Source organism: Syngnathoides biaculeatus, chromosome 6 (assembly GCF_019802595.1).
Source record: "Syngnathoides biaculeatus isolate LvHL_M chromosome 6, ASM1980259v1, whole genome shotgun sequence".
Classification (NCBI taxonomy): domain Eukaryota; kingdom Metazoa; phylum Chordata; class Actinopteri; order Syngnathiformes; family Syngnathidae; genus Syngnathoides; species Syngnathoides biaculeatus.
In genome coordinates, this window is record NC_084645.1 from 34131456 (window position 1) to 34157419 (window position 25964).

The window sequence follows — 25964 nt, forward strand, 5'->3', positions numbered from 1 at the left end:
CCACAATGTTAAAATCCATATGACTGACTGATATGGAAGTAAATAAGTGCCACCAGGATTTGAATTTTAAATGGCACAGAAAACAGGATTTGAATTTGAAATGTAAAGGGATCACATTTTCAGTAGTTGTATTTCACTGTAACTTTTCAACGTTAACAATTAAACTGGCTAAAATTTGCTGTCTGAAATTTGGTGTATAAAATTCAACCGGCTACAATTCACTGTCTAAAATTCACCGTCTGTGCCACCATGGAAAACACCCAGCCAATCGCAGATACACTTTCTTAGTATGTGAATAAAAGCATAACTGCGATTGGCTGGGGGTTTGGTTCTGACTTGAAGTAACCCTGCCTGGCGGCACAGACGGGGAATTTCAGACAGCAAATTGAAACCAGGTGAATTGTTAACATTGGAAAGTTACACTGAAATACAACTATTGAAAATGTGATAATTTTACATTTCAAATTCAAATCCTGTTTTCTGTGGAATTTCAAATTCAAATCCTGGTGGCACATATTTACTTCCATAGAATGATGACTGAGAAAAGTCTGCATATTCGTTGTTCGTTTAGCTGGTGGGATATTGAAAATACATAGAAATATATAGAAAGGGAATAGGAAAAATATAATATTTCAAATCAAGAGGCTACCTATAATATTTATCTGTACGCTCTTATGTGTGGATTGTAAATATGCGTGAGTCATTGGATCGTTCCTTCAAACTGTGGATGTACAGTATGAACAATTGCATTTAACCCGGTGACTATCTGGAGGGGGCCTTCCTGTCGTAATCCAGGGCAACGACAACAAAGCCTACACCCGGACATTACCTTGCCGATAACATCATTGCGGCTGAGTCTGTCCTTGTCCATGACAGTGATGATGATGGTGGTCTCCCTCAGCACGTGAGCGGGAACGTCGAAGGGGAAGGACTCGTTGAAGACGGGATTGAGACAGCGCTTCATCGTCACTGTCTTTTTCTTCTCCACACGCCTGTCTTTGTGCATCAGCCACACCTTCACGTACGGATCTGAAAGGTGGATGAAATGTGCAGCAGGTTACTGTCCGTGCGAGCAATAATCAAATGACCGAGTGGGGGGCACTTTGGCAGTTACCCTCTTATTCGCTTAAGTATGTGGAGACGGCAGGGAAACGGATACAGAGTTTGAGCTCAAAATCAACTTATTCCCTAAACAAGGAAATAAACAAATGAGCAAGTATTTATGGAATAGCAAATTGGGAAGCGTCTTTCATGCTGAGACAGAATGCTAATAAAGAAAATGAGCAACCGTACTCGAGCTTTTGTGCAAAAAAAAAAAAAGAATCTTCTGTCACTGAGTTTAAAATGGAAAGAAATGGGAGGAAAATACTAAAGAACAGCGCTGTGAGAATTATACCATGACATTGCAACAAAGCACCTACTGTGTCTCTAATCAGACAGTTCCAATGGTGTTCGATGGTGCCCACAGCCCCCTGAGGGCATAATAGCATGTCATGCGTTCACATACAATTTTTGAGGCAAATGCTATTAGTGATTTGGAAAAAACACCCCTCAAACCTCCAGAAATATGGCACATTTTTTTGAAAAGGAAAAGTAACATTGACAAAGACATGTTTGTTGGCTCAGATTGCTTTGATGTGATCTTGATATTCTATTCTCATTCACGGTCCAATTAGAGGGCTCTTCGGCAACAGTGGTGGCTTTGCAATGTGAGAAAAATCGAGATACAGGGAACTCATCTCATATTATGAGAACCAGCTATTTGTCTTCAACCCTCCATCAAAGTAAATGCAAAGAAAGAATCGTATGTTGTGTATTTTAAACAACCGCTGCTTTACTTCACAAAAGCTAATAAAGCCAAGGAAACAATGCAAAATCCCATGGCTAACAAATAGTGCTGGTGTTGCAGTGTTATTACACTTCAAGCAACAGATATTTGAACACTAAAGGTGAAGCAGCACATGTAATAATGGCCATTAGCATATAGTCTTTATCCTCTGTGAAGACTGGAAAATGTTATCAGGACTACGTGAGAAGCTGTGACCACCTCCACGAATATCAATATGTGTTATACTGCCCTCAGGTGACCAGGACACACACAGCAGAAAGAGTAACACAATGTTCAACAAGTAAAAACTGTGGAAAAAAACTCCAATTCTTACCATTTTATTCAATTATGGCACTGCTGCATTTTTTTTCAAGTACTGATATTTTTCTTCTTAAAAATCCATGAGAAAATGCTTTGTTGTCTTTCAGAGGGTATTTCAATGCACTTCAATGGGGAAAGATTATTTTAAATATGTGTTGAGTGACAAGTGTGGTCAAGGATCAAATTAAAATTGTACCTCAACACAACATAGTAATATGGTTCTGATTCCAAATGCAAATCCAAAGTGCGAAAGTCATCACCCCCCTGGGCAAGCTTGCATTGGCTTCTGGGCATTGCTATTTTCTTTGTCATTTTGAATTTCTCACACCCAATTTTGAGGCGAATTGTGAATTTTAATTTGACAAAGATACAGGAACCTTTTCATTGAGCTAAGATGTACAGTGTGATGTAAAAGCATCCCCCTGTGCAGCTATCTATGGCGTGACCCTGATCAGCAGCCAGGTGATACGCGTCCTCTGAACAGCGGGCCACCGAATATATAAATATTGAGCAGGTGTTGTGCAACGTCACACTATCCGAAGTTGCCAAAGGGCCCCCGTGTCTGCTGAGCAAGGCTTAGAGATAGGAGAGAAAACAGCAAACAATAAAGCAAAGTCTACCTGAGGTGCCCCCGATATCCATGGCTTTGAGATTACGGGCTTTGATTATGTTCACAGTGATGGTGTTGGCAGTGGGATTATAGCAGAGAGACACCAGCAAGTCCCCTCGTCTCCCCTGAGGAAAACAGACACACACACGCATGCACCATAAATCGTCTATCAGCTAAAATCTAATTTCGTGAGGAAATTTAAAATTCCATACAGCTCACAATGCTGTAATCTGTTATAACTCCTCTAATTTATTGCCCGTAAACCCGAATTGACCCAGCTGGAGGTGGAATGTATTGGCGTGTTCAGTGAAAAACTGCAATTAAAACATTGGAATGGACTCATCATCATGCACCCCAGTGGCCGACCCTCCCCCCTCTTACACTGCCATCACTGCAGGGCTTGAGCTCCTTCCAGAAAGTCTTTATCTGGCCCAGCTCCACCTTGTTCAGGGGGATTGAGACCTCTCCAATGGGGTCATTCCTGCTGAAGCGGTCGTAGTCCAACACCTGAAGGTAAAGTGTGCGCTCTCTCACTTTCTCGTAGGGAAAACCTAAAGCAGAGGGAAAAGGAGATAACATGTGCCTTTTTTCCCCCATTGTTGGAAGAGCCTGAACTCAAATCACTAGAGGCGCTCATTATAATGTCGCCATTCAGACACTTTCAAGTGACCATAATGCTCATGCTCAACAATTTCACCAACACGTGAGTGAAGTCTCAAATCAAATAGAATTTACAGTGACAACAAGCACAAATAATGAGGATCACAGCATTCCGACAGATACAAATAATTAAAGGAAACATTTTTGGGGAAAACAGAAGGTAGTTCTTCAGTAATACTTAGAGCTGACATAAATTTGAAAGTCACCTGGTGTTCTCAAATTACTCTTATTGAAAGACCAAATTATAATTCTGTGGAAATGTTATGGAACATATTTATACAAAATATAAGCATACAGTTCAATCTTACGGCCATGCTACCGTGAGAACGCTTGATCTCGTCAGATATCGGAAGCTAAGCGGGTTTGACCCTGATTAGTACTTGGATGGGAGACCGCCTGGGAATACCAGGTGCTGTAAGCTTTTCTCCCTGGCTAAAATGCAGAGGGGTTGCGTCAGGAAGGGCATCCGGCGTAAAACTTTCCAAGCCAATCTGAGTTCATCTGAGATGACACGCGACAGCGACCCCTAACGGGACAAGCCGGAAGGAAAAGAAGAAGACCGTGGTAACATGTTGGCATCGTAATGTACAAGTACTTTAGCTGCCCATATCTGCGCACAAACTATTTTAGGTGGAAGGGAAGTAGGGCAGTGCCCCACCAGATCCGGCAGATGGTACTGTGGTACTAAGGTGAAAAAAATTCATTGCATTCCCTTCCAAGTAAACTGTTCATAAAAAAATTGGCCTCATAATCTGAACATTTGCGATTTCCCTATTCCGAGTCTGCCTACGCTCCTGTCGGCTTCTCTGTTGTGTGAGGCAGCAAGCCCGCTGCACTAAATTGCCACCGATACAGCAGCGTGAACATGACTGACAATTTTGTAACTACTAAATCACAAAGCCTGTTTGCTGGATGTAAAATGACCATCAGACATAAAAAGGTAGAGCTGCAGTTTTGCTGATATGAAACACAGCTAGCCTCACATTGAATGTCTTTGCTGTTAATTGTAAACTGGCGTTGTAGAATTTTTGGCAAACATTTGCTAATTGTGTAAAGATTTGGTCAGGCTAACAGTGACTTCCAGTAATTATACCGTTGATTGAGTCATGGAATAAGTGGATCGTTACAAATGTGAAGGAAAATGATACACACCCTCAAAGAGGAAGGTTTCATTCCAGTGGGGGTTGAGGTTCTTCCTCTTGACCTTGGTCTCCAGCTTGTGCTTCTTATCAGGCAGCAGGTAGATTTTGACGAAGGGATCCGAAGTACCAGAGAAATCCTTGGCCGGCAGCTCCTGGCCCCTGAGAACTTTGACAGTAAGGGTTGTGTTCTGGAAGCTGTAGCCTATACTGAACTGGATCCGACCCAGCTTCTCACTGATTGGCCCCTCGCCGTCGTCATCCTCTGAACCTGGAGACAGCTGGAAAGGGCGCGTGCGTTTTAAATTTAGAAAGCAACACATGCAACAATGAGAGAGCAAACACTATGACGTAATTGTGTTTATTCCCGACAAATCTGTACTGACGTTGCATTTAGTTGCAGGGCTTATCTGAATTGGAATCATCTTTATTAGCCAAGTACGTGAAAAACACACTAAGAATTTGTCTTATTTAGTACGACAACGGCCATTTGACAGAAAATACACAAGACAAAGACAAAAAAATGGAATGGAAAGTCACTGACCAATGAAAGGTTACTAGTAATGTGGTAATGCAGATACATTTTTTGACAATCATCAAAATTATCCAGAGTCCTTTGGCAATGTACAGCAGTTTTAAATGACTTAATAGAGCAATACTCTGGAACATTGTCACTTGTGCAAATGGTGCAGATACAGCTCAAGCACGAGTGGCTAGTAGTGAGAGAGACGGAAAAAGTTTGCGACCATCGTGGAAATAATTTTACAATCAGACGACTTGTATTTCACATTTTTGATTTATTATAGTTTTTCAACAATGAACCTCCTAGTGAACTGTAGAAAAAAATATTTGCTGATTTGTAACAACATCTAATTAATAATTCATATCCTCAACAGCTAATATTTCACATTTCAATGCCCTGAAGGATTTGTGATGCTCAGTATCTTACTGGGAAACCCTTTATGAGTTCCTTATCTTATCTAAATATAAGTTCCATGGCCGGTGTCACAAACCACATACAGTATTTCAAATCCAAACTACGAACATGTTTTCCCTTTCCACCTACAGGAATCAAACGCACTTCCCCAGCCTTCTCTGCCATGCGGAGGAGGTGTCACATGTCACGTGTCACTTGAGACACGTGACTGGGACTCGAGTCAGAGTCCAATCATGAAATTGATGATTTTAGACTCGACCTGACATTATGGTGGAAGACAAGCAACTCGACTTGGACTTAAACAGCAAAGACCCGTGGACTTGATCCCATTGACTTGACGACTTTGACCAGACCACTGAGAAACCCACGTTTCTAGCTTCTCTTTCTACAGCTTAAGTACAAGTGTGTGTGTACTGTTATGGTACAGGAATATTAGATCTTGATTCTTCTTTGTGTCCTTTTCTTCACCACTGAATGTAATATTTTGTACATGTTCCAACGTCACTCACGGTTAAATAAAATTGTGCCTTATAACAAGATGAATATGCAATATTTTTTAAAAGATTGCCTCATGTTTTTGATACACACTAGAAATGTGTGTAGACAAGAAAATGCAGTTTCCTGCTTTATGCACAATGTCAATTAAAAAATGAAGAAAATCAATGTTGATTATTTAAAGGAGAAAACCAAATGGTCTATCACGAGAAGGTGAAATATCTCATTTTCTCATGTATTTAGAATTGGTCTATAACCAAGCAAAAATATTTTCTTATACATGATTATTACTAATTGCAGCACCACTGGATGCAAATTGTAGTCTGTTAAATGTCAGGGGCAATAAATTCACCCTCACCCCCTGATGATTGGCTTTGAAGATAGAAAAAAAAAAAGAATAATCAGCCCCCTAGTTATCTTAGAACGTTGTTTATCAAATTTGTTTTGATACAATAAATATAGCTTTTAAATATATTAAATATATAGCTTCTGTACATAATAGAGACTTGAGACTTACATGTGACTTGCAAAAAAAATGATCCACTGTTGCCGTGGCTTCATGCACTACAGGAAGTATGTACAGTATGTATTTATGTCTGCTGTACGTCTATTGACAGCGGTCCTAGAACTTTCTGACACACCACATAGGCTTTTGGAATACATTCCAAAAAATATGTGCAACCTCTAGTGACACGATCAGGGATAAACAGTAATAATTGGAAGAAATTTTGAACAAGGAAGCCGGGGAGTGGGGTGGAAGTAAAGTAGGAAGGGTACAATAGCAGTATTTTTGAGGGTACCGCCCAAGTACCGTGCCACTGCCCCCCTAAATCTAGAGAACAATGATTTACTTCTATAGAGATGTATTAGTACAAAGAGTTGGTCTTACCATCACCATGTCTCCGGTGAGGGAGTTAGCCAGGTCAGTTACGGAGGAGTGGCCGTCGGCATCGGGGGGTTGGCCTTTGGGACTGTTGGCTGGCTTGTTGCCCCTGGAAACACAAGCACACATTGACCAACAGGACTACACAAACTCGTCTCCAGAAAGAGAGAACGTCTGAGTCCAACCTCCACCTGTTTGGCACATGAAAACTACCTATTAGAAACATCCAATCGAGCCCAAATGTGTTTTTGGATAGATGTCGCTTCAAACGGGATTGTACTTTCTCTAGCTTTCTTTGAGCACAGCCAAATCAGATCTGCCAAGAAATCCACAGATTAACAACGGGTGCTAGAACTGAGGACATTTGATGTGTGGCGTCGCATTTGATGGAACTTGAAATCTGAAATGAGTGTACATATGTTCGGTGTGGCAAACATCCAACAGAAAGTTACCTCCAGTAAGTAAACAAATGCTTCAATGACAAATGAGGCACTAAATTTGGACTCATTGAACCGGTTCGTTAGCCAACCGTTAGTTCCCTGGGAGGACATGGACAAGACACCCACATATAAATGACACATAGAACAAAGAAGACATTACCACAAACACACAACATAATCATTTACACCAAAAAGTGGCTGTTTTGTGACGTGTGTGTTTAAATCTAGTCTTTTGAGAGAAAAAAAAAAAACATTTAAAGACTTTAACCCTCCCCAAAAAAAAGAGATCTCGCAGAACTGCTATGTAAAAATGGATCATTTCCAACACCTGCTCCTTCAAATACGGATTGTAGAAAAACATTTAGACAGAATTAACTCTGTAGCAGAAACACCTCTGAATTCATAACCATGAAAAAGATGTGCAGAATGAAAACAAATTTGAAAAAAAGGCAATACAATTAAGATAGTTGATATGAAATTAAAGAAAGCATGGTCATAGAATTTAATACAAACATCCAAACGTCCTAAACAATAAATTGCGACACTTTGGAAGACAGCACTCCATATATGGAAAGGCTTAAACACCAAAGGGCGGTTAGGTAATAAATTAACAATAGAGAGGAACCACAGAGAAAAGCCAAAAAGAGAAAGCAAAAAAGAGAATGCAGAAGTTTGAAGACACAAACTCGACAGAAATCATAATGTAGATAAGATAGAAGGCCCAACAAGGAGTGTAAGACAAAAGCAAGCAGAGAAACATTTGTCTGTATTAGAAGAGATAGCAAGTATTAATAGCATGAACAGTGATGTCACAAAAACAAAACCAAAAAAACAGATTGTTACAAACACCACATTAGAGAGAAAAAAAGTGAGCTGCAAGAAAAGATAGGGAATGAAAGAAGGAAAGCCTGGAAACACAAGAGAGGCTTAGTTTGGTCAGTCTGATAAGTATCAAAGAATAAGAAAAATAAAAATCTCCGCAAACACAATCTATCTAACAGTAAACAAAAGGAAACACATGCTGAAGGGAGAGAACCGTAAAGAAAAGGACAATAAATACAATTGATCATCAGCAAAATAAATAAATAAAAATACAGAATGAGTACTAATCATGGGGTAAATATGAAAGGGACGTAAGCTGTAGAATAGAAAAGATATCAAAGGAGACATACTTTGATTCCAAAAAAATAAATAAAGACAGGAAAAATGCACATTTAGAGTGTTACAAAAGCGGGCGTTGCTTGAAATGAAACTTTGCGCTCGTCTAATTTCCCAACCATTTAGCAACACTCTAAAAGTGAGGACTGGGATCACAAGGGCCAAAGCACAAAGTGGCATTGGCTACATGTGCATATACGATATATGCACGTGGGTGTCACTCTTGAGAGTGAGGGCAATGCCTTGGACAGGCAGGGAACAAATAGCCCATCAACAAGTCTGTCTGTCTGGCCAGCATCTGTCAAGTTGTTTTGAAATTCAAAATGCGCCATGGCTATAGTTCGATTTTAGCTGAACACCAAATTTGGAGACGTTAAATGCGTTCATGTGTGCATTGTTTTTGCAGACACAAAGACAGAACTGGAGGAGGTATACTGACAAAAGGACAGACAGAAAATGCGAGCAAACGGGACAAGCACATGATCACTTCAACCAAGAAAGGAATTAGAGCAATAAAGGGGGGATGGGGAGGGGGGGGGTGAGAGGGATCTTAACCAATTGCAGGAGGAAAGGGGAATATTCATCAATTGCTGTTAGTCGTTTTAGTTGCCAAGGGAGGTCATTCCATTTTCAGAGGCATTGTTTTCTTTTTTTGAAAAACTGCAGGCAACAGGTTAAAGGGGGGAGGAAAAGGCATCTCGAGCTCTAAACCACAATCCGAGACTTAGTTCAAAGGAGCTCTGAAGCAGAAGATGATGCTTAGGATTTAGAGTAAAGCAAAGCACCTCCCCTCCTCCGTGTCGATGGGGGAGCGAACATCCTCAATTATTCATTCTCCTTCATCCTTCACTCAGGGGTTCATTGCGTTCTCGGGTAGGAGCTCCTGTAACCACGCCAATGGCTTCTTTACAGCACCTCAGGTGGTCCACTCTTCCAGTCCTGCCTCCTGGTTCTTTTAACAAAGTGGCTGGTGGAGCACATTTGTAGCAGGAAATACTTCTGTCCCTCCAGGTCTTATATAGTGTATTGGGAATTCAAAGGAGGATTGGTTTTAGGTTTATCTAATCTCCCTAAAAATCCATGAATCGACTCGCCGAGGCATTTAGGTCTGACCCCATGGGGCTTGATGGATGGAGATCTTCTTGATGCGTTAAAGTCTGCAGTTTCCTACAGGAGCCAGTAGAAGGCAGAGTCGACTCGAGTTCAGATCAGATTCTCCTGCGGCTCAGAAAGTGGGCTGTTGGCATAGCAACGGCTTTTCGAAACATAGATCATACATACTGGGATTTAGGGTGTGCGTGAGTCAGTTGGGAGTGGGCACAGGGCAGGTGTATTAAAAAAAGGGTGCAGCAAACAGGCAAGCACAATGGGAACAAAGAGTTTAGGATATATGACAGGTACGGGTGAGAGCCTCGCGGACACACACTTTCACACAAACACAAATGTGGAGGCAGGCGGGGCCACTGTGGGTTTCACCGTCCTGTGATACTATCCTGTTTTGTTACCTGACTGAGGGCCAGCAGCTCGAAGAGGGGTTGGGGGGTAGGGGGAAAGACACTCCACTTCAAGGCTGGAGAGAGACGCGAGAAAGAGAGCCCAACCCAGCCCTTCCTTTTCCCTCCCCAACCCCTGCAAACAAGACACACTCAAACACACCCGAGACCTGTGACGATGTAGTTCAATCTCAGAGCTACCCCAACCCATCTACGCATCGAGGCCAATCCCCAAGATCACACAGTCACAACTAAGTCTGGGGTCGCATAATTCATCATCCGCGTGAACGTTCGTTCAGCCAGTCATCCTGCTGCTGGACCACCAATGCATATCAAAACCGAGATGCGTTCACTGTCAACTAATTGCTGCCTGCGTGCCAAGGTTGGAAACGTGACTTAAATGGTAACATTTGCTGAAACCCTTTTTCAAGACGAGGCAACTTGGGAGCCACTAACTGTTGCCATCTGTGTGTCTGCCTCATTCACGGAGAATGAGGTCCTCGCACAATTTTTAAAATCAGTTTTTTGATATGATCAGATTCCTCAAAGCTAATTGCCCAGCCAATCAATGACAATACAGTTCACCACTTCCTCTTATTGCCTCCCAATACTCAATTTCGACTTTTACTCTTGAAATGCTCCTTAAACGATTTTTAGAATGGATCACTTTTTTTTTTTTTAAAGGTCCACTAAAAAGGCAACCATATAGCAACTCCTGTAAATGTTTTGATGCTGTGCAGATTCAAATGGAAAATTTAACTCTGAGGTGAAGGCAGCAACAAACTAGCAAACCGTTGTGAGATAGGACATGGTAGAATCCCGTTTTAAAGCTCCTAATTGTTCGCCCCCGACCCCTCCCTCCATTTATTGCAGGAGCACGTGTAAAGCCTTGTACCTTCCGCCTATTGTGCCATTGTCAAGCCCTCATAACGGGCAGATGCGTAGAGCAGTGAGTCTCAGCTGTTGTGTCAGGTACACAAAACTGGGTCACGGTTCCATTTTGGCGAGGTCACGGACAGCTTGTAAAAAAAATTACATGTCCCGATATCCCTAATCTGAGTTTTACGTTAAAGAGGCGTACCAAATTCTGTCACAAAACTCAAGTACAGTGGTGCTTTGAGATACCATTCACCTGACTTGATGTTTTTTAACCAAACAACACCCCACTAGCTTTATGCTAGCCTTGGCATTGACACGCTAACGATTTGTATCAATAGTTGTGGTTCTAGTACCCTTTAAACAGATATTTGAACACAAACAGTGGCGCGGCCCATCTTAGATCGACAATATCACAATATAGTACTCATGAAACTTCTTTAACCTCAGTGGAAAAAAAAAGACACCGCATCTTATTTAGTCAGTAAGAAAAGCGACAATGTGGATACAGAAGAATTAAACCCACATTGTTCTTTCTTTGTCTATGTATGACTATTATATGCCCCATTAGTGGCCAAGGTGGGAACACCAAAATGAGAATTAACTGTTTAAAAAAAACTGGTGCAAAATCTACTTCATTTGTTTTTAATTTAATTATATCATTCATGTTTTTTAACGGATTCCAATATTTTACTGTATATTTTAGCCATTTATCCTACTAAAAACATTACAGAAATTGTTGTTTCTGGCGGGTGAGGTTGGAAGGCATTAATGGCACATGTGTATTCAGAGGCTATTTTCGAGCAAAACAATTTCTTTGTTTTAAACTTCTCTGAAGGTAGGTCACGACTTTGCAACAGTAGAAAAATGCAAATATCCGGTTAATCAGTTGGAAGGAAGCTGCTACATGAATATAAGAAAGCAGTCAATCGATTTGTAAGTCGTTTTGACATCTGGCTCGGTTTGGTAATAGGTAGGTTGGTCATTCAGGCCCAACCTAAGCAGAGTGCCTAAAGAGAAAAGTCATTTGCTTGGCCCGAAAAGACCCACTGACAGGTACTGACATAGTACCAGAGCAGCAAGGTAAAGTGTGATCAATTCACACGACATATATTAAATGCATATACAGTATATTTAATGGTTTTATGATATAGGTCACAACTTCCATATGCCTTGGGTGATTTTGCTATTCACATCCATAGAGTAAGTAATCTCATCTCATAAAAAATATAGATTATATGGAGCACTTAGCAATAAACAGACGCTCAGAGTGCATGCTATCTTTCAGGCTTGCAAATCTGCATCTATATCTGTTAATATCTCCCACATGTATTCTAAAACAAGCAACGTCTCCGCTGGCTTACACAAAATGATGCAACCTCCACGGTTGAATAATTGAAAGGCCACAGGCAAGCGGATTGAATGTTAATGTATACATCCCGCCTCCTCCGTCCCGAACCGCCATCTTCATTGGGCGATTGACTCGCAGCTAACACGGGCATCTAGATTCAAAGCTCGTGGGGAACGCGGCTTCTCTTTATAGCTGCACTGGAGGAGTGTGTACTGTATATGTCCACTGAATCGCAAAAGAATTGCATGAGTAATGACCAATGGGGCATTAACAAGCCACTAACATTTTAATTAAGCTTTCTCAGATCAACAGCCTATAGATGCCTGCGACATAAATATCTCAGCATGCTTGGCCCCAATCTGAGCAACACACCAATCTCCAATCCAATTCAACTCATCTGTTATTTTGTCCCACAATCGTAGCTACGCCCTTTTTATTTCTCTAGCATGTTTTGAGCACATCTAGAACATTGTTTGTCAGTCCGAGCGCCACCTCATAAACCCATGGTCATGCAGAACGCTTTTAGCGCATTTTTATTGTGTGATCGCACACACACGCAGGGGTCAGTGACGGCGCCTAATGAATATCGCAGCCTATATCGTGAGGATGATGCCGTGTTCGGCTGGCTTTCAAGCACAGCAAAGGAACAATTAAGCATTCGCACACAATGAAGAGAGAGTACAAGGCCAATTATACTGATATTTGACACTTTGATACCTTACATAGATGCATTCCTAATTATTAAGCAAGGTTCATATTGTCAGGAGATAACTAACATATAACCAATTATCAAGTCAACTGTAATGCAGAATATTTATTCTGAAGATAATTTGTCAGTATCAGACATGACATTGAGGCTGTGGATGGTAGATGATTATATTGACTAAACGTCTCTAAATGGACAAAAAGCATGCAGGCATTTACATGAAATAAACAGAGAAGAAAATATGGCACGGCTTCTCAAATGACTTTCTACAAGAATCTATCTCTGAATTGTGGGCCATTCGTTCAGCATTTATGACGCCATAAGTCTCAATACTTGTATCCATCTTGTGTGTATGGAGATGAAATGCGCCCATGAAGCGGCACTTTTGATGTAAATACACAGGTTTTTATGAGATGGAGAAAGCGAGATGAAAGTGAGTGCTGCTTTGTCTCCAGCTCCAGGCAGCTTCCAGATGAGAAAAAGCAGTGTGCCAAAAGCTTGATCGATTCGATCATAGTCGGACATCTGTGAAGTCAGCACTAACCCTACGGGGAATCAGAATCCCAGAAAGTCTTCCCTGAGCATTGCTAACAAACTGTATATTTCATTTGAACCTCTGTATTTAGCGTCTCATGAAAATGTGGCTAAATCCCTTATTCTCACACCTCAGCTTGTAAAATTATCAATAGATAAGAAAACAATAGGGCGGTTGGTGGAATTAGTATGCAGCAGAGTTGAAGGCAAAAGGTTACGACATTTAATCTTTCAATACTCTTTTGCTTTTCACAGCTGCTTATCCTCACGAGGCTCGTGGGATCGCTGGAGCCAAACCCAGCTGTAATCGGGCAGGAGACGGGGTACACCCTGAACTGGTTGCAATCCCAAAGAACATAGAGACAGACAACAGTTGTGCTCACAATCATACCTACGGGCAGTTTATAGCAGAGGTGTCAAACTTTGGCGTGTACTCTGGTGTAATTGACCCCTCCGTGGATATTGCGCAATCCGCGTCACTGACCAATCAGAGGCCAGATATCTGCATAAACCAAAGCCCGTTTTTGCTCCCGCCATTTTCTCAGACAACATTGCATGGTCCATTATAGGTTTAGTTAGCGTTTTATCGCGTATTTGGGTTATTTAACAAAAAATATGGTTAAGAGGTGTAGTCACGGACTTTGTAATAGTGACGACAGGTATCCTGAAAGGCTAGTTGGTGGAGTTCCATTCGTACCCTTTCCAAAACTGTAGACCCAGTACGAAAAATGCCTTTGATGGATCAAACTTTGTGGAAGACCGCATCATCAACTAAATCCATCGAATATCAACCGGAACACATATGTTTGCACGAAGGTATGCCCTATATTTGATTTTCAATACATGTCTCGTATAAATGAATTTGAAGTTCTTCGCTAGCATAACACAGCTGCGTGTGAACGATTGACACACTTATTCTTTGTTGAGCGATATTTGGCGATGATCAGACTGCACAAACGTATTGACTTCTTGCTGGCTCCCGACCGAAGCTTAACCAGACTGTGTTTGCACGAAGATATGCCATAAATTTGATTTTTAATACACGTCTCGTATAAATAAATGAGACGTTCTCCGCTAGCATAACACTGCTACGTGTGAATGATTGACACACTTATTCTTTGTTGAGCGATATTTAGCGATGATCGGACTGCACAAACGTATTGATTTCTTGCTGGCTCGCGGCCAGAAGCTTAACCAGACTGTGTTTGCACAAAGATATGCCCTAAATTTGATTTTTAATCCACGTCTCGTATAAATGAATGAGACGTTCATCGCTAGCATAACACTGCTACGTGTGAACGATTGACACACTTATTCTTTGTTGAGCGATATTTAGCGATGATCGGACTGCACAAACGTATTGATTTCTTGCTGGCTCGCGGCCAGAAGCTTAACCAGACTGTGTTTGCACGAAGATATGCCCTAAATTTTATTTTTAATACACGTCTCGTATTAATGAATGAGACGTTCTCCGCTAGCATAACATTGCTACGTGTGAATGATTGAATGAAATCAGAAGCATGGCGTCTCTCTCAGTTAAGAATGTATTGTATTTAGAATCTATAATATATCGTTGATTTGAATGAAATCAAAAGCATGGAGTCTGTCTCAGTTCAGAATGTATTGTATTGTATTTGCCATTTTTACTGTTTGTCTTACGTCAGCGCACGTGGCGTGACGTCACTTCAGGAGGCGTGGTTAAGTGCCTTGTACGGAGGGGTCAATTATATTTGGCCCGCGAGGCAATTTAGAATTAAGGCCTGAGTGGTCGATTTATTCATAGGTTTTTTTTTTTTTTAATTTTCAAATTTATTAGCCTGTGTAAGAAGCTAATTTTGACATTTATCTCAGAAGACTGTAAACAGAAAGGAGGCATTACATTTTTTTTAAATTTTATTTAATATGCCATTGATGAGTTTTTTTTCATTATAATTATTATTACCACAATTGTTATTATTAGTAGTGTTATTAGCAACTCGATTTTGCACGCCCGTACTTTTATGTTGTATAAGCCTTGCTTGTTCAGTATTCATTGTTAAATCAAAACTTGTTTGGTTCCATATTAACAGGGTCATTTGTTCAACCTTGGCCCGCGGCTTTGTTCAATTTAAAATTTGGGCCCGCCGTGAATTTGAGTTTGAGTTTGACAGCCTTGGTTTATAGTCCCCAATGAATGAATGTTTTTGGGGATGTGGGAGGAAACCGGAATGCCCGGAGAGAACCCATGCAGGCACGGGTAGAACATGCATGCTTTACACAGGCGGGGCCGGGATTTGAACGCCGGTCCTCAAAACTGTGAGTCCAACGCTCCACCGTGGCGCCCTCCTTTACCTATTTTATTCTATTTTCAAGAAATTACATGAACCTCGGGTTAATCTACACCCACTCAATCACAGCTAATCAAGGTGAGCAGTTGAGCCTGCTGGAGCACAGAGCAGCCTTGCAGCGCCTGCCTTTTGTTGGTCCTATTAGTGGATTTCACAAGCTATTAAAGAAGGTTTCCAGGTGAGCACAATAGCTGGAGAAGTCAGACGTAATATGCAGGAAATGGCAGAAAAGGGTAATTCTCTGTGGCTGAGTTTCATACTAAGCCCGCGCAACAGAGCCTTGTTGTTCATAAAAGAGGTATTCCGACACAAAAGACACTTTCATGCTTGCAGTGTTAAATTAACTCCAAGCAAAAACGCCTTGGCCAAGTTGTGCATGTACAGTGGTGCCTTGACATGAATATAATTTGTTTTGTGACCAGAGACATAACTCAAATCCCTTTCCCTCCCTGTCTCAAATCATCTTTCCACAATAAAATGAATGGAAATGTCGCTAATCCGGTACAACCGCATACAAAACAACTTGGAATGTGTTTTTTCAATGAGATATACAACACTCCATAATATTGTACGTCATCAAAAACATACAATAATGACATGAATTAACAGGAACAATTCTTCTGTTAAAAAAAAAAAAACATTTGAATAGTTGAACTTTTTTTTTCCTTGCCCTTACTTGATTTTTTATTTCAAAACTATTCATCCGTCTTTCTTTGCGTATACTCTATATAATGAGGCACTTGTACATTTAAATTGTTTCACAGTCATAATGGCCCATTTAGGGAAAACCATAACTACAGTGTGAGCTGCGACTAAATTGAATTTGAAATATTTCCTGTACATAGACATCTCAGCTCCTCTTAGATCATCTCACCCCCTTGCAGAGAATACAGACTATATGGCTGTGAGTACGATTATGTTCAATGTCTAAATGTGTTGCTGCACAATATGTGTCAAAAATCTGTGATTTAAATGGTTACTAGATATAGGACTTTCAAATTATGTGTCAGCATTAGCAGTGAGGTAGACCGCTAAAGGCTAAGCCACGCAGTTGTTTTAAAATCCACAAAATGTAATCCTCCTACTTCTCCAGTTAGTTTGATAGTAGACCTCAACTGCGAGTGGCATTTAACAGCTCGAAGCCATTTTCTATGTTCACTATTTGCCAAAGTGCTGCTTATTGTGAAGAGAGTTGAGTTCACTGCCATCATACAGTGATCGCCCATCCATTTTCTGAGCTGCTTATCCTCACGAAGGTCGTGGGAGTGCTGGAGCCTATCCCAGCTGTCCTCGGGCAGGAGGCGGCGTACACCCCGAACTGGTTGCCTGCCAATCGCAGGGCACACAGAGACAAACAACCAGTCACACTCACATTCACACCTAAGGGCAATTTAGAGTCTTCAGTTAATCTACCATAAATGTTTTTGGGATGTGGGAGGAAACCGGAGCGGACGGAGAAAACGTACGCAAGCACAGGGAGAGCATGCAAACTCCGCACAGACAGGGCCGGGATTTGAACCCCAATACTCAAACCTGTGATGTAGACGCTCTAACTAGTCAAGCACCATGTTCACCTTACAGTGGTCATATTTCAAAGCAAAACAAAACAAAAAAAAAGCCAAATAACTGGTTGTATCTAAAAAAAAAAAAAAACCCTCATAAGTAGGGTCATTCATATCTCAAGGAACCACTGTAGTTATAGTTTTTATTTTATTATAGGAAACTGCTTTCCTTTTGCTAAAATCATTTGCAGATGTTAGGATGTTTTCTTTTTTCAGTAGCAGATGACCATCATTTTGTCATACCTAGCTGCGTAAATGATAAAAAGAGCTATGACTTGTAATAGAGCTCAAGTTTCATGTCTTCTGCCTCTCACGCTGATGAAACACCTGCGAGTGAGACATAATTGACGTGATGAATCAAAATTTGTTCACCCTCCTATCGCATTTGAAGGTACGCATGTCACATCGTGTATATCCAAATCGTCTAATTTATTACGGAATCAGAAATTAGGTTAAAAAAAGCTATTAGACCAGTGGAAGAAATCAAACGGACTGCGTATGGGAATTATTGTCTTTCACCGCGGTTCGAGGTGCTACAACTCCTGTAAACCTGAACCATATTCATGCGCAACACATGCACGGTGGGCTTTGAGCGTTTTGTTTCTCAAGAACAAACCACTGTTGTAATTTGTAATGCTTGAAATGTTTCCGTCCAACACCTCTTCCCACAAGGCGAAATTCCAATTATTTTGGGGGATAGATGAGTGGAAATCTTTTGGCTTCTGGTGTGTAGGGTGGCAGGCAAGGAAAGGGTTTATTTTTAGCAGCATATTTATGTAAGCGACGAACATGTTGTGGAATAATGAGAAGGTTCTCTGGGCCCTTGGTGGAGCTACAGAGACGGGACTCTCAGAGCAGCAGAGGGTGATTGAAGGCAGCTAATGAGCATGAGGGAGGAAAAAAAAAAAAAAAAAGGACCGGAATTTTAAAAGCGAGCAAATACAAAGGAAATGTGATAACTGTACGGGTGGCAGGAGTGAAATGAAAAAGGTGATGACTGCGTGGAGGAGAATGTCATTGTGATACAGGAGATTATTATCGTCCCCGATTTTTTTTTTTTTAAATTACTGTTTTGAGAAAACTGTTTTATTTGATTAGCTAGAATGTGTCGGTGCAAATGATCGCCACGCTCGTTTTGATGTATGACTTCATTATTGCTTTTCCAGCTAATGTTCAAAATGTTTTGCCTATTTTACTCATTTCAAAATTGCAGACATCGTTTTGCCCATGTGTGGTTGCCCCATCATCTTTCTATTCCAATGTATTTTTGCCGTGTTATTTAAGCTACAGTCTTTTATAACAAAGCATTTAAGTGCCGTGACTATCTACACTAGACAAAACTACTCTCTTCTACCTTGCTGCTGAAATCCTCTCTAAGCTCGTTCTCCGAAATCATACCCTTCCTATTCGTTCATTTGCCGTCGTTTTCACTCCGCCTCAAACACACACTCACATACTCTCATACATTATCTGGTACCTCTTCTCGAGGGGGGGCTCCTGACTGGCTGCTGGGACTGTCTGCTGTGTTTCTTGCAGGTCAGGGATATTGGCAAAGTCATCTTGCTCGGCCACACCGATGGCCAAAGACAGGACCACCAGCTTCCCTTCACTGGCTCCCCAAAACACAAAAATCCGATAAGGGAGAGACACATAGATGGGAAGAGAGAGAGAGAAAGGAGAACAGGTGCAAAGTGTCGAGAAATCGAGCACACACAAAGTGTGGTGCACGTGGGGTGGGGGGGCAGGGGGAGAAGAGAAGAGGAATTAAGGTGAGGACAGACAACGGCAGTGAGACAGGAACTTTCAGGAGCTTCTAAGAAGGAACAAGAACCCATTATAAAGAAAAGGTCATTGAAAAGAAACTTAGCAGCATGACAAAACAGTAACACTTTTTCCAGGGAAGGATATTAACGAACCTGCGACAAAACCAAAATGAAAAATTAAATGGCAGAGCTCTGCTGAGACTAACCGAGTGATGTGGGTTGACTAAATTTACTTGATGGGCTACAGGGAACATTAACAGTCAACTACCAACTAAAATATTAGTTCACTGCGATGGGAGACGTTACCCCGTAATATTCTAAACTCCTGTTTTCATGGCAGGGTTCCATTGAGTACAATAATGCTGGGCGGAGGAGTTGCTGTAGTGCAAGAACATCGATGACATCTTTTTGTACTTTTGCTAAACGAGTTGAGATAGTCAACAGCACCTCTCTGTTGGTTGCACCCATGTATTGTACTTCATCTGACCTCCGGGGGGCTTCGGAATGCATTTTAGGAATTACAGACAGTCAACAGAATAATTAAAAGTCAAAGACCTCCTGCATACCACCACCGATTTGTCATTTGTATTCAAGAAATATTCACTGAAAACTTGAGGAAAAAAATGTCAAATTAATATGCTGTGAAAAAGTAATTTTCCTCAGTGATAAGGAATAAAATTGCCTTCTTGGCGCGGAATTAAAGCCCTAAAAAGCGTCAGAAAACCTATGTAGTTCTTACATCACAGACATGAACTCATTAAGGAAAACAGTGAGAGAATACTTAATGCTTGTTAACCAATGTGATATTCAACACATTACAAAGAGGCACACATCTCCGCCAAACATGTCCTCCAAGCAACATGGCTGCTGTCGACTTTGGCCAGGGTTGGAATTGAATTAAGCCTCATTACAAGGATCTGGACTAATTGTTTCTATTTGAGCGACAAAGTGTCTAGAGGTGCTCGCAGTGTGTCACCGCTTTCTGGGTCACTGCTCCCTCGCCCGCCGTGCTGCACTCCTTCCACTTCACTATTCAGCCACACTTCCTCCCACAAATCCCCAACCTCAGTCTTAACCATGCTGTCTCCTCATCGCTCGCCGCCGCCTGTCACACGCAGCCACGCTTCTATAGCTTAAGCCGCTGATGCCACTACTGTACCGCCGCTTAGGAAATATGGTACTGTCAGGCTGCAGAAATATATCCCCCCTTTGCTTCGTAATTTTGCCTTTCTTGAATGCAATTCAGAGCTTTTCTTGCAGAAGGATTAAGCAGTTTAATAATCTTTAGCTACACATTTATATCAGTGGTTCCCCACCTTTTCTGTCATTCTAGCAGATGAAGGAACATCCCAGGTCGTAATTTAACCAATGATGTCCCACATTGTGCATTTAAAAAAACTAAAAATAAAATAGTAACCCCATCTCAAACAAACTTCAACAACCTAAAAAAGCTCAATGATTACAAATGGCTGGATAAGGCCTCACGGATATAGTTCTATACCGGTAAAGTAAATAGTGTAGTAGCATCTTGAGAGTGCAGCGAGCGATTAGCATTAGCATAAACTTTCTGTTTGGCTCATTTTCAAAGTGCTGCAAATTGGCATTGCAGTATCCCAATTCCAATGTTTTTTTTTTTGTTTTTTTTTTTTCCAGAATGATTACGTGGTTTAACAAAATCTGCACATATTTAAACTGGTTCCTGAAACAAGACTAGGCTGTTGAATGGTTTAATATTGCCATACAAATATTTCTTTATTTTGTCAAAATAATCATTTCTGTTTAGGGACACTTTTTAATAGTGTCAACTTTTTCCCGTTTTTCAACTTAAACTATCCTCATTAAAATCGAGCATCAGCTGAAGCCTGTCACAGCTAACTTTGGGCTGGGTGCTAGACAATCACATGGCATAAAGTATATCGGTACGATTGATAAATAATGAGTCGCACTCGCATCCGCAACCATGGACAGTTTGGAGTCTTGAATTAACCTGGACAAAGCTCAAGCAATTATGGGAACAACATGCTAACGCCACACAGGTATGCCAAAGACAGGATTTGAACCTTGAACCTCAGACGGTGAGGCAGACTTGCTAACCACTCATACACTTCCCATTCTTAATTGTTCTCTGTTTAATTGAACTTTTCTTGTTGTTGAATGAAATAACTTTAAAAGTAGTTTGCTATTTTCTCTTTAATACAATGGAAGAGGATAATGTCTGGTTAGTGGCTCACCCTTTCCTCATTACTTGGAGCATTTACACTTCTGAATTTAGGCAAAGTGGGGCGTTAATGACATTACAGATATTAATGACACATTATTAAGGCTAAAAGGCAGTTGTATCTCGTGTGAAATTATTTGGTAAAACACCTCAAAGACTAGATATCTGTCTGGGTCAAAGACATTGCCTATTTCACTCAGGAATAGTTCACCTGTTTGGTAGAGATTGAAATGATCTAGTTTGAACAATGGCTCGGGTCATTTGAGGTTTTCGAGTTGCAGAGAAATACGCTAATAACAACTTCTATCGCAGAGTTATAATGACGAGCTGACAAAATGGGGAGTTCACGCGATGACCTTGGTGCTTGCATGAGCAACATTGCTAATGCTCAGTTAGCTAAAGGCATTTGTCCCACTGTGTCACTCTTGTACACTCACGGTACCTAAAAACTCACATCAAAAAAGTCAAGCTAATGTTAAAAAGGCTATTGTAGCGCAGAATCAACGCAAAAGTTGATAGAAGATACATGTACCTCAGCAGTGTCCTTCCTCATGCCTGCACCACCCCTCCTCCCCTGTGTGACGCCATCCTCTTATGGCCTGAAGTAACAATATGTTGTAGGCGTAATGGTGCTGTGGACATAAAATCAATGCTTCAGCTGGTTAACCCTTGCTCGTATACTGATGTACAGTGACACATGGCCTGCGTGATGTGGCCACGCAGACAAAAGTCAGCATGCTAGCAGCCCAGGTTTACGGTTAGCATAAAAGAGGGCATTGTGTATAATTGAGTGGGCTTGTATGACTGTAAAATGTAGAAATTGTCACTGACATCTCATGAATATTATAAACACAATTGCATGGGACAAGCTGAATTCCATCCAAACAGATTTTGCTGATTAGCAGTGCATGTGGTATAAAGACCATCCATCCATCCATACATACATACATACATACATACACCACTTATCCTCACTAAGGTCGTGGGTGTGCTGGAGCCTATCCCAGCTAACGTTGGGGAGGACACAGGGTATACACCCTGAACTAGTCGCCAGCCAATTGCCGGGCAAATATTTAAAATAATAATAATTTCAAAAAAAACATTCACACTCACATTTATACCTATGGGCAATTTAGCAATTCATCATCAATTAACCTACCAGGCGTGTTCTTGGTAGACACAGAGGGAAGATGCAAACTCCATACAGGCAAGGTCGGATTTGAACCCGGATCCCCAGAACTGTGAGGCGGGTGTGCTAACCAGGAGTCCATAACATTTTATCATGAATTAAAATAACAGCTGAAAATTGCTCACCAGTTCCCACAAGTGTTGTGATATTTAATTTAAAGTTAGGCTCGAACAGGCTTTTGACATATTGCTGGATAATTAGTAATGTAATGCACTTGAAGTCATTACTGCTTAGGCAGCAGGCATTACCATTTTCAGTTGTTTCGATCATTTAATCATCAAATATTTAGATGAGCGCAGAAGTCAAACATTACCCATCCTCCTACGTTCAAGAAAATCTGACACAAAATGCAATTTCAATAGCAATGAGCTACACCCTGTCTCAGCCAAATGATAAATGTTGATCCGGCTCAAAAACAACACTTGTAGCCAACAACATATATTAACATTTATATTTCGGATTTTTCCAAACAGGCCAACATCAGGCTCATCTGCCTACGACCTAATCTTTCAACATTAATATGGTATGCATGAACACCGCCAGAAGTGTCTTCATACATATACATGATTAATATTAATTTGTTTGACTCAAAGTTCCAGTGGAATAACAATGATGCTTGCACTCTCATGAAGTATATGCACACGCAATAAGCCCGTGTGCACATTTTAATGTAATATCCTTCCCTGGATCAGAGCTACAAATTAAAATAGAATATAATCAAACAACGCACAGACATGTAATGTTGAGATGAGAATTAGCTGGAAATTAAATTTAATAACGCCATATAGCATTCAAACATATTAGATACACTTACTAAGATTAAAAAAAAAAAAAAAAACAAGGCTTAAGGATGAGCAGATTTCATAAACATATTGAGGTAAAGACTCACAGGAAGGATTTGACATCCAGGCCGCGATTCCGGATCTGGTCCATCATGTAATCCCAACTGCCAGGGTTGGCCCGCGAGCGCCCTCCTGGACCACCTCCTCTATAGCGAGAGGCACCTGCAGCGTTGCCCGGCGTGGCTCGTGGAACAGCTCTTTTACCTGCGCCCCCACCCTCACCACCTCCACCACCTGCCTCTCCTCTCCCAGCAGCCCCGCCTCCCCTGGGCTGTCCAGGACCTGTGTGTAATTGTCCCAAACTCTGGGATGTGGTGGGCGGATGGCCAAATCCAGACCCCGGCGGGTTCATGAGGGGCTGTTGGAGACTCTGCTGGCGTAGCAGCGTCCGAGGGCGGGTCGGCCCAGAGGGGATGTGTTCCAGAGTGGACGCGTAGGATAAGGCTGGATCCCCAAAGCTGGGAGGGCAGAGGAGCAGGGAAGAAAGAGAACGAGACGATGGCCACGGCCGGCAAAGGACATGGCGATGGAAAGAGGGCGATTCAGAAGAGGAATCGGGAGAGGTGTTAGGGCAAGAGGAGGTGAGACGTTTAGGAGATGAGATGTAGCGAGGAGACCCGGCAGAAACAGTCAGGTTGACGGCAGGACGGATTGAATGTTCGTCCACACAGGAAGTTGATGTCGGCAGGGAGGAAGAGGAAGCGGATGGATGGTTGGAGAAGGAGTCAGAGGGTGGAGCATGTGGGGTTGGAGACAGGAGGAGGAGGAGAGAGAAGGAGAGCAATGTGAGGCAACAGTAGTAACAGCAGTAGCAGAAATAGCAGTAGAAGGTGCAGCCCGAGTGAGCACCCTGCGCTGTCTGCCAGTTGCACGCCGGTGTCAGCCACCCGTGTGCCAGCTGTGTGCTGGCCCTGCGCGCCTGTGTCACGTGCGAGTGCGCCTTCCGTGTCTGCGCCGCGTGAGCCTGCTGCTGGCGCGAAAGAGCATTTCGAGGTTGCGGCGGTCGGATGCGTGGAGTCCGAACGGGCGCGAGGCATCTCTGTGACGTTTGGCTTGTTGCTTTGCAGCTTCCAGGCCTTCCTGGTGAGTTTTTTTTAGTCTGACGAGATATCCCCATTTTTCCTCGCACACTAGTGAAAATTAGCTCACAGCCTCTCATCCTTTCTTTCCAAGTGTTTTTGGGTCTTTTAAACACATGATGCCTCTCAAGAGACGTTCAGCAGCCAACCAAGGCCTGCTACACCATGTCTCCCTCCCTCTTTCAAGTTTCCATTTCCACTCCCCTTTTAACAGTCTCTACTTTAGCACTTTTAGCAGTAACATGATCATAAAAGCTGTATGACATACTTTGTTTTTTTTACACGAAAGTATTAAACCCTAGTCTTCTATGCATTCTTTCTATAAACTTTTTGCTGTCCACTAAATATATTCTCCAATGTCAGCTGACTGCACAACCCGGACCACCTGAATTAGGTCATGAGCGCTATTTCCCCCAGTTTACTCTGTTTTGCATGAATTCAACTGTCATTATTTTCCAATGTTGCTCGTCCGTGCACCCTTAATCATGTTTAATGGTCATACATAAACGATAAAAGGGGTAATAAGAGGTTGATCTGAAGTGAAACGGGATTTAGAGACTAGTAGGAGTGGCTGTATACAGAGACAGTATGATGGAGAGTGATAACAGGAGAGGGTGACGATGGAGGACAGTCAGGAAATGGGGTGAGAGACACAAACACGAGACACAGACTCTTATAGCTGCCTGAAAATAGAAACCAATTATAGAGAAGGGGTAAAAAAGAAAGGGTGGGGAGGTGGAGGGCGGTGGGGGGTTGAGCAGATGAGGGATGAGGTAGTGAAGAGTGTGAATGTGTTGCTTTGGAAGAAAATCACAAGGTGCTGAAGGAAGGTGCAAAAATCACGCCCAACTGAAAATTAACAGCCTCATATGTGTTAAATATAGTCTCAGTGATGTCATCCGTAACGGGAGAGTGAAATAACGCACTCGACATGAACTCTGCGCCAGAAGGATGACATCCATTTTAGCCATTGTGTGGAAGTTACACTTTTCTGTGTTTCATTTCAGCCAGCGCGCTTACAGCCAGTGCAGTCCCAATTTGGTGACATTGTGCAGTTGAGCTGAAGGCTTGAGTCAGCATGGTGTCAGCTCAAGGTCCAAATTGGGTTCACAGCAAGATCTGTGCCCGCATGCTCACCTTGACACCTGAACCCCACCTCCCTCCTGAATTTAGTCAGAACACTAAACATAGCTTCTGCTCATTTTAAATTGTGCAACAGACTTGTCCTCTTTCCAGATAAGGCCCGCTGCACAATGCTGCCAAACGATTGGACAGCACAACAACCAAATTACAGTCAGCGACTCACACCCGCAACCCCACGCATTTGACATTACCGCACACAATACTGCGACCTCTTGTGTTCTTATCAGCTGTGTTCTTAACCTGGGTGTGGGGGCTGTGGTCAATTTCCACCCCTTTCACTGACTGCACTTTTGCATTTCTGCAACAGAGACTCTCCACACTTCACTTTTTAAGCGACAGGTGCATATGAAATTATAACTCTAATTATTTGAAAAAAAACACGTATCCTGTTTTTACTGTACTGTTATGGT

The 25964-nt window shown here is 41.9% G+C and overlaps 1 protein-coding gene and 1 pseudogene across 4 annotated transcripts in view; one reads left to right on the plus strand and one right to left on the minus strand.

Annotated features, from left to right (window-relative positions):
• The window catches only part of LOC133502193 (synaptotagmin-7-like), a 40513-nt gene that overhangs the window by 14235 nt on the left and 314 nt on the right, over positions 1-25964 (minus strand). For 2 of the 4 annotated variants that reach the window (XR_009795388.1, XM_061822706.1), the window contains exons 1-7: positions 23380-25540; positions 18798-18929; positions 6880-6982; positions 4572-4839; positions 3141-3310; positions 2770-2884; positions 830-1029 (exon numbers count right to left, since the gene is read on the minus strand). Coding sequence is in view for 3 of the 4 variants with exons in the window: in XM_061822706.1 (XP_061678690.1) it covers positions 830-1029; positions 2770-2884; positions 3141-3310; positions 4572-4839; positions 6880-6982; positions 18798-18929; positions 23380-24491 (2100 nt within the window). In the remaining variant the exon portion in view is untranslated. Of the gene's footprint in view, positions 1-829; positions 1030-2769; positions 2885-3140; positions 3311-4571; positions 4840-6879; positions 6983-18797; positions 18930-23379; positions 25541-25964 lie in introns of those variants that run through there. The other 2 variants (XM_061822708.1, XM_061822707.1) reach the window with 2 other exon arrangements.
• Positions 3722-3840, plus strand: LOC133502810 (5S ribosomal RNA; annotated as a pseudogene).